The 12,373-nt window shown below is 48.0% G+C and overlaps 1 protein-coding gene across 1 annotated transcript; it reads right to left on the bottom strand.

Annotated features, from left to right (window-relative positions):
- Positions 1 to 1,246: 1,246 nt before the first annotated feature.
- Positions 1,247 to 10,985, bottom strand: LOC135400486 (procathepsin L-like). Its single transcript, XM_064632317.1, has 5 exons — positions 10,737 to 10,985; positions 9,995 to 10,147; positions 8,294 to 8,673; positions 4,076 to 4,186; positions 1,247 to 1,352 (listed from the first exon to the last, which is right to left on the bottom strand). Exons 1-5 carry the CDS (start codon positions 10,983 to 10,985, stop codon positions 1,247 to 1,249), a joined length of 999 nt encoding a protein of 332 aa, XP_064488387.1.
- Positions 10,986 to 12,373: the final 1,388 nt, after the last annotated feature.

The raw sequence follows: 12,373 nt of genomic DNA, 5'->3' as shown, positions 1-12,373 counted from the left end.
CACCCCCAAAATGCCTCACAGTACGCATCATATCTGGGAACCTTAGGCGCCGCATGATGTCAGCGTGCCTTGGGCAGGCATTAGCTGCAATGCAAAATTGACAGCCAATCCGATTTTCTGGCTACCGCTCTGGAAACTTCTTTCTGATGCTTTTGGCAATCAGGAACCACATATGCTCCTCCAGAACAGCCGCCGGAAAACGGCATTGCGGGTCATTTCAGGATTGCAGCCGTTGCCTGTACAAGAACCGTGAGGTCACGTGACGTCTACGGTGCTCAGGCTTGACGCATACTATGTGGTATTTTTAGGTGGAGTAAACGGTATCATAAGGGTAGCCAAACATCCCATAGAATAACCGGCATCGAACACCGCTTAAAATATGGGTACAAGATTTGACGATTTTTTTTTCCGCTTACTATCCGTCATCCTTGTATGCATAATGTGTTGACCCTTAGAATATGGGTAAAAAATATGACGATTTTTTACCCTTACTATCGGGTTTCTTTGTGAGAGTGTATTTGTCCAAAATCACCTATTGTGAATGAGAATTTTCGTGATCACTGAACGAGATTTGAGTGCATGATATCCAACACGTTAAATGAGATTTTCATAAGATTTTGAATGATACAGTTTCCAGTAGGGGCGTAAATCGAAACCGTCGTTGCAGTTCACCGTCGTTCAGGTACTCCAGCGGGTTCTCTCGGCCCCGGTACACTTTCTGTCGTGACAGGGACAACGCGAGATACAGTTGGTGCCGACGACTAACCCTCGCTACACTGTTTATGGCGGTTAGTCTTAAGCTTTAGTGCGGCAGTTTAGGGCACTCCGAGAACCTTCGGCCGGCTCCCTAGTTTGCGCGGAGCTACCGCAGTTCACTGCTTTAAAAGTATCGTGCGAGCCACTTAAAGCACCAGCACTACACTAAGTAGAACACTCGTTAAGTGTTTCACTATATACGTTTCATGCAAGCGGGCCTTGTTCTATGCGTGTCTTCCGTTTTCCGCAGACCGTGATTGACAAGGCACAGTACAAAGACGGAACGAAACATTCCGAGATTACGAGCGACAGCTGCCCGTCTACGCTCCAATTAGAATCACATGCAAAAAGACAGGTTGTGAAAAATTTTCCGGTTTTTCCAACTTACGCAGATTTCTGTGGCATGCAGAGACGTTCCACCACCGCACACAGCCAAAATCCCAGCTGTGATCTACTACTCAGCCAAAAACCACTGTGAAACCAGCCTTTATTACAATACAATAAGGGGGTAAGATGCATGGGATGCGATGCCACATTGGTTGTCCTTGTTTCTGCTCATGAGGATGTAGCCCTTCTCTCCCCAGCCTTCTCCCCAGCTGAAAAAAAAAAAAAAAAGAAGAGTCTACGTTAGCATTCACTCCTGTTAAATGTCACGTCACGTATTTCAACTCTGTGATGCAACGATATTCTAACTCATACTAAGAGGGAGTTTTAGTAGATCGGAATGACACTCTACGAAATCGATAGGATCAAGGAAGCGCCCAGGTCAGCGATCAGTAACGTTTTGTCAGCCACTTTAAAATAATAGGGTGAATAACTTATCATTTATAACTTAATTTATGTGTGTGGGGGGGGAGGGGTGCGAAATGCCTTGTCGTTGTTCGCCACACTCAAGGTGGGCATCCTCACGACTATATAAAAAAAAAGAAAAAGAAAAGAAAAACTGAAAAAAGGGAGAAGAGAGTTGACCATTTGAAAGTGAGGCATAGGCAGGATGACCGATACTGATGGGACGGAGGCGCACTGTAGATGAGAGGTGCACTAGAGTGGTCGTTCCGCGAGGCCCGTTTCTTGACAAAAACGCGAGAGGTTGCGAGCTTTTGTATGTCATTCTGCGTAAGAACCTTCGGGGAAGAGGACGTCCGTCAGTTTGCCAGGCCTGGCGTGGGGAAGGTGAGTTTCCCGCAGAGTATGGTTTGCGCGGCATTCTGTCAGGATATGTTCGATAGTCTCCGGACGATTACAGTGACCGCAACGAAAATCCTCCCTGGAGACAATCTTGAACGGTTGCGAGTTCGTGAACGCAGATGCCGCGCGTAGCCGATGGAGCATTGCCTGTATAACACGAGGAAGACATTTCGTTGGAAGAGAGAGTCTGTGATTTTGCACGATGTCCTGTATGCCAGGATGACGCACTTCAACAAGCTGTTTAACGACGGGTTTTTCGGTGTCGGCCGGAACAGTGAGGATAGGCTGCACCTAAGGTGTGCCGAGGATTGTAGCTGGTCCGCTCGTTCGTTGCCTTTGATGCCAACATGACACGGGATCCACAGAAGAACAATATCATCTCCGGTTAACTACCGTTATATGGTGACCACTTTCACAATGTAGCAATGGAGAATGAGAGAGCAGATTGTGCCTCATGACGGGCATGGGCCTGGTGCCTAAACTAGTGTCATGATCGGGGTTCGGTTAAAGAAGTTGTGAATTCAATCTCGAATATAACACACTGTCTTGGTTGAAATGTAGATTTATGGGTTCCAAACATCTCCGACGAAACCCCTTGACGCTGCGCTTCCGCGTCACGGAGTTATGGCACTTGGAATATGAGGAGATCCTTTCCGACTCTTGGCTCGCACTCTTCTCGCTCCTCGTCCGATCTCGGTAAGACGTAGAAGCAAGCGCGACACGGGAGTGCTAGTTACCCATCCTCATGTCGATGCCTGTAAGCAGGGAAGCGGTGAACGCTGTGACGCGGCGCCATAGAGCAACCGGTCAATGCGCCACTTCCCGCCTCTTTCGTGGAGCTTCTCGACATCGCTCAGCACCACAGTCGGCGGGGGCCTCGGAAGTGCGATATTTTTACAACACGGTACCATAAAAATAATAGGATGTGCGAGTGGGGGCTTTGCGTTTACGAACTGCATGGTGTGAGGCGGACAGACCCTACCAGAGACAAAGTTCTATCCGTGTGGTTTCTCAACCCCTTTAATGGCACGCGAAAAAGCGCTACTTTTACTACTACCGCAGCGAGCGCACCCTAGCCATACCAACGCGTCCGAAGCAGCGACACCTCTCGCGGTTCGGAGAACAGAGAAAGTGTACAAAAACGACAACAAACACTTTTCGAAAACAGATTTTGAAGTGAAATCCTATGCATTTTTTGCACAGTTTCTGGGAAGGGACACGCAGGCTAATGCTCCGTCGCATATCGCTTAGCTTTGTCCCTGGAGTGATAATAGGATGGTGGTGTACCTGCATTTACCTTGGTACAACTTGGTACCACTCATCATCTCGCAATAAAGTTGCTTTGAACCTCTCATATCAAGGTACCTTGTTATTTCATGCAGTCAGGTCATCCAATCAGATTTTAAAGCTAGGTGGAGGTATGGTGGGGGTATGGCATTCAATATCCCAGCAGGTCTGAATACGCGGTCTGCTGATTCGGAAACCAGCTAATTCACGCGACGTCCCAGGATGAGTTATTCGACGTCTTTTAGTAGATACCGACATGTCCCAAGGACCCCCGCGTGATATGCTGGAACATCCTGTGGAAGTCGCATATCTCCCAAATGTATGCTCGCAGGATATTCCTTGAACGTCACCGTGTTGTCCCACCCGGACTTTGCCGATAGAACAAACGAACCAGAGCGGTAGCGCGTGGTATGAAGCCACACCGTCGTCACAATGCATACCTTACCCGCATGCGCCCTGTACATTGCGTGCGTTGGTGTGTACACTTCAACGCTCGGCCAGTCAAATGGACCCAGTACAACATTCAGCACACTCTAAAAACTTACTTCACCGCATAGCACGCTGTGCGCCAACCACTGCCAAGGATGATAGGGTTATCGATTTCGATTCGAAGAGAGAGGTGGGCGTGCGCCTTTTTGTGGCAATTTGGGTGTATGATAATTCCAAGTTAAGGCGTACGCCCACCTCTCTCTTCGAATCAGTAGCGATAACTCTATCATTCTTTGCAATGGTTGGAGGACAGCGTGCCATGCGGTGAAGTTCCGTTTTTAGAGTGCACGTGACGTCACATGCGAATGTCATGTATCAGCTTCCATTAACAGAAAAAAAAAGTGCTGTCACTAACCTGTTCTTGACTATCCAGTAGTCGCCATGACTCCCTGTACCGTAGCCAACCACAAGGACCGCATGGGTCATATTAGAAGGGCTGCAGTGAGGTTCGTTGTAAACGCCGCCACTGCAATGAAACATAAAGTGCCGATCTGATATCAAATCTGCCCATAAATCTGAAATCGCAGGTGGCTGGCTTATGCGGGAGCAGGAGGAGTCACGCTCTAGTGCACCTGGAGGCAGGGCCGGCGATAAAGAAGGGGGGGGGGGGCGAGTAAAGCGACCGTCTTAAGCCTTGCGCTTGCATAGGCCCCGTGCACGAAGCTGTCAACCAGTGATTACTTTTTTTTTAAATATCAAGCATGCACTTAATCGTGTGTGGCGCTGGCTGTGTTGTCTGAGCAGGTTCCGTAGACGCCTTGAGACAAATGTCGGCACGGTTCCTTGTGAGGCCAGCCCAGCACGCACGATCCCCCGCTGAAGTAGTCGTGGCGTTGCCCGAGACCAAGCGTGGCGGACTACGGTGAGTGGTTCCATCACCATACATCATACCATCACCATGTCATCGCCACAACCACCATGCCATACCAACGTCATCATAGCATCACCACCACCACCACTGCTGTAGTGCGTCCGTGAACTTCGAACATCTTGGACACTGATACACCTTTCGGTTTCACACCCTTTGTACGGTTGTACGATCGTGAAATAAACCGCCCTTGAAACACGGTTTCCCTCTGTATCTATGAAGTACATGCTTTTGGTCTGGCCACGTAGACCTTTAGTAGAATCTCAGCCCGATTGCCATCGCCGTCACTTCTTGATTGGTTTCAGGGGGACGAGTGCAGGCAGTGCCGTTCGTGGTAAAGGCAAAAACACAGTAAAGACCTACTGCGGCAGTAGGTCTTTGCTGTGTTTTTGCCTTGGATGTCGTTGGTCATGTCAATGTGTAAACGAAAGCAGTATCTACAGTGTTTTCTCAAGCAGCATCGCGCATCATCATCATCCGTTCATCTACGTTGTTGTTGTTGTTCAAGCAGCATCATGTGGTCTGCATGTGTGTGGATACCACATCCGAGCCCGATCCCACTTCCGACGCTGCAAAGCGGTACGCGTGTGCTCGGGCTAGCAAGAGTTCAGCTCAACCGAACTTCATGCGGTATGGGTTACCTTTGGCTATGCGGCTCACCAATGAGCAGAGGCGCACCGAGCAAGCTCTTCATTGCTCTGCTGTCGCGGTTCGTTTCCCAACATGGCTGCCTCCGTTTAAAGCACGTTGGCGAAACAAGAAGCTGTAATTGCTCCGTGTGCCGTATGATACGCTTCAATACAACTTATAGTTTCGCCGACCACATCACTGTTTTCCGTTTGCGGCTGTCTGAATGCACGCGTGGCAGTGGAGTCGTATTTCGTCAAACACGAGCGTATTCCTCGTCGAGAACTTATATATCTGAACAGTGTGTCGTACGACAACCGCCTCCGTACCGGATTCGTACCGTAACCGCAACGGAGAGGTCGCCGTGTGAACTGGGCATGATGTGGAGGATACGGGCCTGGCTGGGGGTGAACTGCCTTGTTTAAGCCCACTGGCCGCATTGCCGAGGTGACAGTTTTTTTAAAGGTGTGACTACACAGGTAGCATAACTCCCATAGGCACCTTCGTCTTCAGAATGACGCCATGATAGAGCTGGACAAAAAGGTAAAGAAACTCCGACTTAACATAACAAAATAACAAGGTTTACTCACACGTATCGTCCGCCATGCGACGAACATCATCAATGCCAAACTGAATGAGAGATAACACAACCGGTCGCTATTTAAGGTGATGGGAGTATTGTTAGGGAACGGTTTTAGTTACAAGCCGGGGGGTAACCACGCATGTGCCAAAACTCTAGAAGCTTTCTGGGTCCCCGTCTTTGTTCTCGAGCCAAGGTCACCGCGTTGTCGAAGTCAAAACAGTGTCCCGTGTCCCAAGAATGCTCTGTAAGCTCTGTTTTGAACCGTGTGGCGTGCGTCGCACTGTTTATGTCCCGCTTATGCTCTTTGAAACGAGTGTTCTGTTTCCTGCCTGTCTCGCCCATGTAGCACGTGTCACAGTCCTGGCATTGTACATTGTAGACTACTCCAGACTGGTCTTCCGGGAGGACGGGGTCCTTCGGTTTCGATATGAGACTTCGAATTTAACGTGTGGTTTGAACGCATTCCTGATATTCAACGGAAGTAAAGCCCGGCGGAGAGATTCAGAAACGGCTTTGACATAGGGGATGACAACGCGTGTCTGGCGGGTGCGGTTCCCGTCCCGCGGTCCAGATGCTTGCATACGCTTCGAGTGTCCTCGATAGACCTACGTGGGTAGCTTTTGTGGGTAGCGTTTGTCCAGGTAATCGGCCATCGTTGCGTCCTCAGAAGCCCGTAACTCGGTGCAGGATGATAACTGTTCAGATCGGTGAAATAACGTTGGTACCACACTCCGTTTGTGCTCCGTGGGGTGGTGTGAGCGAAAACCAAAGAAACTGCCGGTATCACAAAGCTTTCGGTAGACACATGTTTGTAGACTACATCGGCGCGCACACACAGCGTATTACGTCAGTAGTATGAATAATAAGTAGTGCGTAATTAGTCACGGCGCGTTTACATTCGGACGCACTTCGTTTGCGTTGTAGCTGCATCAGACACTCCGAAGTCGTTGGCTCATCGGCCTAACCAAACTTTGCTGTTTACCAAACTTTCACTTTACCAAACTTTCACTTTTCCAGACCGAACGATACCAATATCAACAATGGTAACAATATCAGACGAGCACAGCGAAAAATAAATCATGTCAGGTTTCATTACACATAGCAATTGAAATGCATACAGTTCTCAGCGGTGTTGAGAACTCGAAACAGGAGAGTATCGTGATGACCACACGGAAATCCTGAAGGTTCGCTTCACCATTTCTCACCTATAGAGCTAAACGTACACTGAGCGATTACCCGTTTGCATTTCTTCTGTGACTGGCTATAATGGGTCCGTTGCAAAACATCGTTGGCGCACGGCTGATTCCTGCTGGCGCTCACGCCGACATCTTGGCCGGTCTCGCCATGACGAAAGCTTTTTTTCGCGGGGCCAGCAACAGGGGATGCATTGCATTCATCTGTTCACGCGTGTTAATCTTGGTCTATACAGCTCCGAGATGTAAACTGCACATTCTGTTTAACCCAAAAAGAGTGCTATCTCGTAATCCGATGCACGAACGCACGGTTTCCACTTGCCTTTGTTTTAGTACATCGGAAGGTGTTCACGATAACAGTTCCGAGATCATGATAGACCAATCACTCTATTTCGTTGGAGCAAGTAACATCAAGTTTACAGTTGATGACTTCTTTTATCTTGTCATTTGGTTGTTGTGTTTTTGTTGTTGTTGTTGTTGTTACAACTTACATGTAAATCTACACCCAATTATTCTTATCGTATCTTTTTCGTAAAATTTTTCCGATGCACTAAAACTAAGTAACACTTGGTATTCTACCCACACCGTCTGCAGTTTTCTACGTCTGGAGTAGCATATACAGATGGCGCATCCAGAAATGGCAAGTCCGCCTCGGCGTTCGTTATACCATCCGAAGGCGTAGTGCAAGGACGACAGCTTTCGCGTCAAACCTCATCAGCAGCTGCGGAACTCTATGCCATACTTTTCTTTCATTGTTGATTTGCTCCGCGGGAATGGGCTGTGTTCACTGACTCAAAATTTGCACTGTAAGCTATTGAGCATCTGGCATGCGAGGCTTATCCGCACCCTTAGTGATGGATGTGTTAATGGCTTACCACCTTGTCTACGAAGCAGGGCACAGGCTGGTTCCCTAGTGGGTTCCAGCCCATTGTGGGGAGTGAATAGGCCGACAGCGCCACAGAAGCAGATCTGTCGTCTCGGAGACTGACGTGTACTGCGCTCCTGAGAGGAGGCCATCGTCCCATACATCGACGCCTCGTGCCTCCCCTGGCTCGAGTCCTGGCCAATGGAGTATTCTGACATTCTCCCCCCATCTATGCCGAGAAGAGTTGATCCAACGATCGCTTTCCGCATGCCACGAAACAGTCTTTGTACAATTTTGAGCGAAGAACAATTTTGTGCGACTCACTGCTCACAAGTGGGAAAATTTGGCAGCAGGTACATAATGCCACGCCACATCTTTAGCCCAGCCACGTCTCTTGAAGGAAGACCACTTCAAATATTGAACAGTGAACGACTTACCTGTAGAATCGGAAGGACCGATGAGAGGCATCGATACCTGCAGAAATGGGTCCAACATTGGCCACGGCACTCGTCAGAGCATCCTCGCTGCCCCACTTGACGATATAATATCCTATGTCACTAACTGCTACACCGCTTGCATTGAACTTGCAAGGTCCCTTACGACCCGTGTACGGATATGACTCTTCCGTGTCGATACCACCGCTCTCGGACAAGTACCAATAAGCGCTGTCTATGCTTCCTCCTTCGCAGCCTGATGACTCCTTATCACAATCCACCAGGTTCTGCTCGCTGAGGGAGACTAGATAGCGGGTCTTCGCGAAAACCTGCCCTTCTAGACATCCAGTCGCTGAGAATGCCCAAGAGGAACGACACTTGCCCTGCATAACACGTCGACAAGTACACTTTATTTCTGGGGACGAGAAGTTTCATCGCTTCAGGCACTACCACCAACTGTTGACGTTATTTTGGTTAAAGAAAAAGTATTGTTTGGGACACGGTTGTCTATAACCTCCAGCCCGCGGCCGGGCAGTCCCCTATCGGCGATGTCGGGTACGAAGGAACTATACCAATACGGTCTCCGAGGTAAGGCCACGCAACGACACCTGTCGTGAGAGAGTACCACCGCATACTCAGCGTCGCCTGCTAGGGAAAGCAGTTGAGCGCGGCCTCCCCTCCTGAAGGATGTTAGTATAGTTCCCTTTTGCGCGACATCGCCGATAGGGGATCGCCCCAACACTGGCTGGAGATTTTAGACAACCGTGTCCCATACAGTACAATGATGAACACGGCTAGTAACTGTGATAATTGAGAGTATACTATATCAAGCACAAAAATCGAGGCTATTTTACGTGTGTCGCGCTATTTCAAACAAACAACTGTGTAAATAATGAATAAAAACCGTCGGTGCAAGGGAACAAACAAGATGAAGAACCAAACCACACGAACAATGCACGTCCCGTTCTTCATCTTGTTCCCTTGCACCGAGGGTTTTTATTCGTTTTAATCATGAAGCAACCTGGCCAATTTTTAGCCATCTTCACTTTATTGTGTAAATAAATTGTGATGCGATGCTTTGTGAATACAAAACAGATGATAAAATGTTACGAAACTTGGGCAAAGTCTAGGAAAAATGTAAGCAACGCCGTAGTGAAGATACATGTGGCGTGCGAAGTTACGAGGGCCAATGCTCAAGGGATAAACGGCATTAAAAGCTGTCATTGCAGAACACCGAAATCACCACACAAATTTGACTGCTTGGTAGGTGCACTGAACACAGACAATTATTCCTCCATAATGACTTTTGCGCCTGTTTCTTATTGTGTACAAAGTTTAAAATCTCTACAATGGTATTATGTGAGGTAACTCAGACGAACTACACGCATTTTGGACAACATTATATGAATGCAGTCTTCTGCTCCAGCGTTTCTCGCGAGTACAACTTTGGGAACAGACGTGCAGGACGCGATGTCGCTAGGCCATAGCCAGAGTCGGTGATGCCTCGTCCTGGCGTCGCTTTGCAGCTCTCGCTGTAAGCCTATCACATTTAGGAAAGTCGTATATTATTGTGCCTTAGTGCAGTTCAGTGCAAATCGGTGATGGGACTTTGCTTTCCTTCTCGCGTTTTGTGAGTCCTCCAGTCAATTACTTTGAAGAGAAAGAGACGAAGAAAGAACAGCAGAACTCTTAAAAACGACGTACCTGATTTTTCACGGCAGTTACATAGCCTTCTTTACGCCAGTCGACCTCGCTCGGAACGTCGTACAATGAAGCTTCGTTGTGTACACCCAGTGCAGTCTTCTTTCTCTCGTTCGGACGGTAGCCGAGGTAAAGCTGGCGGTACTCCTCCGATGTCTGCAACAAATAAGAATCATGAAGGACGCGTTACTTTACGTGTCATGTTTTTAACCTGGTTAACAGAGTTATATGCACCGCCTCCTCTGACCTCTTGTCGATCTTGTGCTCCAGACTAAAAAATCCCCCCTCCATACCACCACGCACACACAAATACGTCGGAGGCAGCTATTCCAGTGCGCAAGCTAGAAGCTTCTTGGTGCGTCCCGTTGTGCTGCTTCACTTGTCGACACACGAGCCAAAACGCGTATCCTGAGAGAAATATCTTGGGGAGTATTAAATAAATCCTGAGGAAATCGTGAGAGGTACTTCCGATACCGCATCGTGGGTCAATATGTCAAAGCACCTGAATACATGGAGGGATTGCTCACTTGCTGGCTCGCTTTGACGAGCGATAACATAGATCTTAGTTTTCTCTTAGTACTTAGTATTTCTCACGTTACGCACGGGTGGTCCTTAAATGGTTGCCTCTGAACCACCTCCATACAACTGGTTACGTCTTCAATAATTCCAATTGCATCAACAGCTTTCGTAACAGCGTTTTACTCCCCGTTGCAACGTTCCTATCAAAAGTCAAACGAACCCTCACCAAATCAGCAAAACTGTTGACCGCCACCGTGTGCGTCCGAAGCCCCAGGTCATACTCTAGGTTGTGCCTCCGGATAAAGTCCAAGTTGTCTTCCCAGATGAGTCTTCGGACGTGTTCTTCTTCTGGTACATATTTCTTGTTGTGGATGTCCTTGTAGATTTCCCAGTGTTCGTCTAACTGCGGCCTGGGCACTCTCTGTGCCAGGACACAGCAAAGAACTGCAGAGAGTGCAAGAACCCGAAAAGACATTGCCCCGATTACCAGGATGCAGAACACGAATGCGGGATTCGAGATTTATATCGCCTGTAAAGTGCGCGAGATAGTCTTATCTCGTTCATTCAATGGGCTAAATGGTCAGTGATATCGACTGTTCTGTGGTTGGTCGAGTACGAAGACTTGCAGGACTTGAATGGACCCTTCCGAGAACAATTCAAATGATACGAACCTTTGTTTCCAGCCTGACTGTGTGCGAGAAAAAAATTTGCGTCATGCGTACTTTCAGCGCTGTGGAAATGCGAAATCAGTTCCGTGAACATCACCAAATTTGGCCTCGGGGCCCTTCCTGCGGGCAGACTTGCGCCCGTTAATGAAAAAAAAAGTAATTGATTACCGTTACAGTTACTTCTACAAAAAAGTAATTGATTACCATTACCAATTACTCGAATCCAGCTGTAACTGAGTATCGAGTAGAAAAATAAAGCGTTACTCCGGTCGTTACTCTGCATTCGCGCAAATTATACCAGCCTTTGTGTGCCTCAGAGAAAAAGTGAAAAAAAAAAAGTTAACGGCGGAACAGCTCAAAAACACGAAAAATAAACAGGCGTAGGACAAGTAGATCTGTACGTCTACTGTATTTATCGCCCGGGAACACGTTGTCCCGATTGTGGAAGAACATTGCTTGGACCTTCCCCGTGACTCAGTAAACCTCAAAAGCTTCATTTACTAGTACACTGGTGTCGAGGAAGAGGTTAGAGAGAGAGACCCTGAAATTCCATAGCGTTATTACAATGACCTCCGCTTGCTGTTGGCTGCGAGATCGACCTATAGGGGCTGACACTGTCACCATTCTAGTGTGTCGATGGCCGATGTTCGCATTTTATGGTTCTTTTCCGTAATTCTAGTGTATATTCAGCGCAAGATCACTTGTGCCGCCATGGTACGATACTATTCGGTTTCCCCTACGGCACCTCGGAATGAACATGTAAAGGCAGACGACGTGTCCACACTGCGATAGTTCCCCGTTCTCCACAGCGCGCCGACACCGTTCGATCGCGGAGTGAATAGTAGAACAGTCCAACAAAGGCTGACCGCACGAGGGTCTTGACTTGGGGCAGAACATCTGATAAATAAGTTAATCCCTGCCGGAAAAGTAATCGATTACTCAGAAAAGTTATTGATTACCCCAAAAATTAGTTTCATGTTAAATTAATTGATTACATGTAACGCAATTACTAGTAACGCGTTATACACAAGTGTGTCTGTTGGTTGTGAAGTGGAGCTTTCTGTCGTTCTGTCGTCGTTACAGTTGTTCATTTTTTAATTATGTTTGAAGTAAGTCGTCCTCCTGTTATCCATGAAGTGTGGATGTTGAGGGTGGATGTGTCTGGAGACCGAGGAGGGGGTAACGCGACCGGCTG

Source organism: Ornithodoros turicata, chromosome 7 (assembly GCF_037126465.1).
Source record: "Ornithodoros turicata isolate Travis chromosome 7, ASM3712646v1, whole genome shotgun sequence".
In the NCBI taxonomy this organism is placed as follows: Eukaryota; Metazoa; Arthropoda; class Arachnida; order Ixodida; family Argasidae; genus Ornithodoros; species Ornithodoros turicata.
The sequence above is the reverse complement of the archived record's forward strand: the minus strand, read 5'-3'. Positions and strand labels throughout refer to the sequence as shown.

What these genes read in the sequence shown, in the direction of transcription:
- LOC135400486 (XM_064632317.1), bottom strand. Translation starts at nt 10,985, where the DNA reads ATGTCTTTTCGGGTTCTTGCACTCTCTGCAGTTCTTTGCTGTGTCCTG. An exon ending in TCAACAGTTTTGCTGATTTG is followed by an intron (nt 10,148 to 10,736) that starts GTGAGGGTTCGT and finishes TATTTGTTGCAG; the next exon opens with ACATCGGAGGAGTACCGCCA. An exon ending in CGGTCCTTCCGATTCTACAG is followed by an intron (nt 4,187 to 8,293) that starts GTAAGTCGTTCA and finishes GTTTCATTGCAG; the next exon opens with TGGCGGCGTTTACAACGAAC.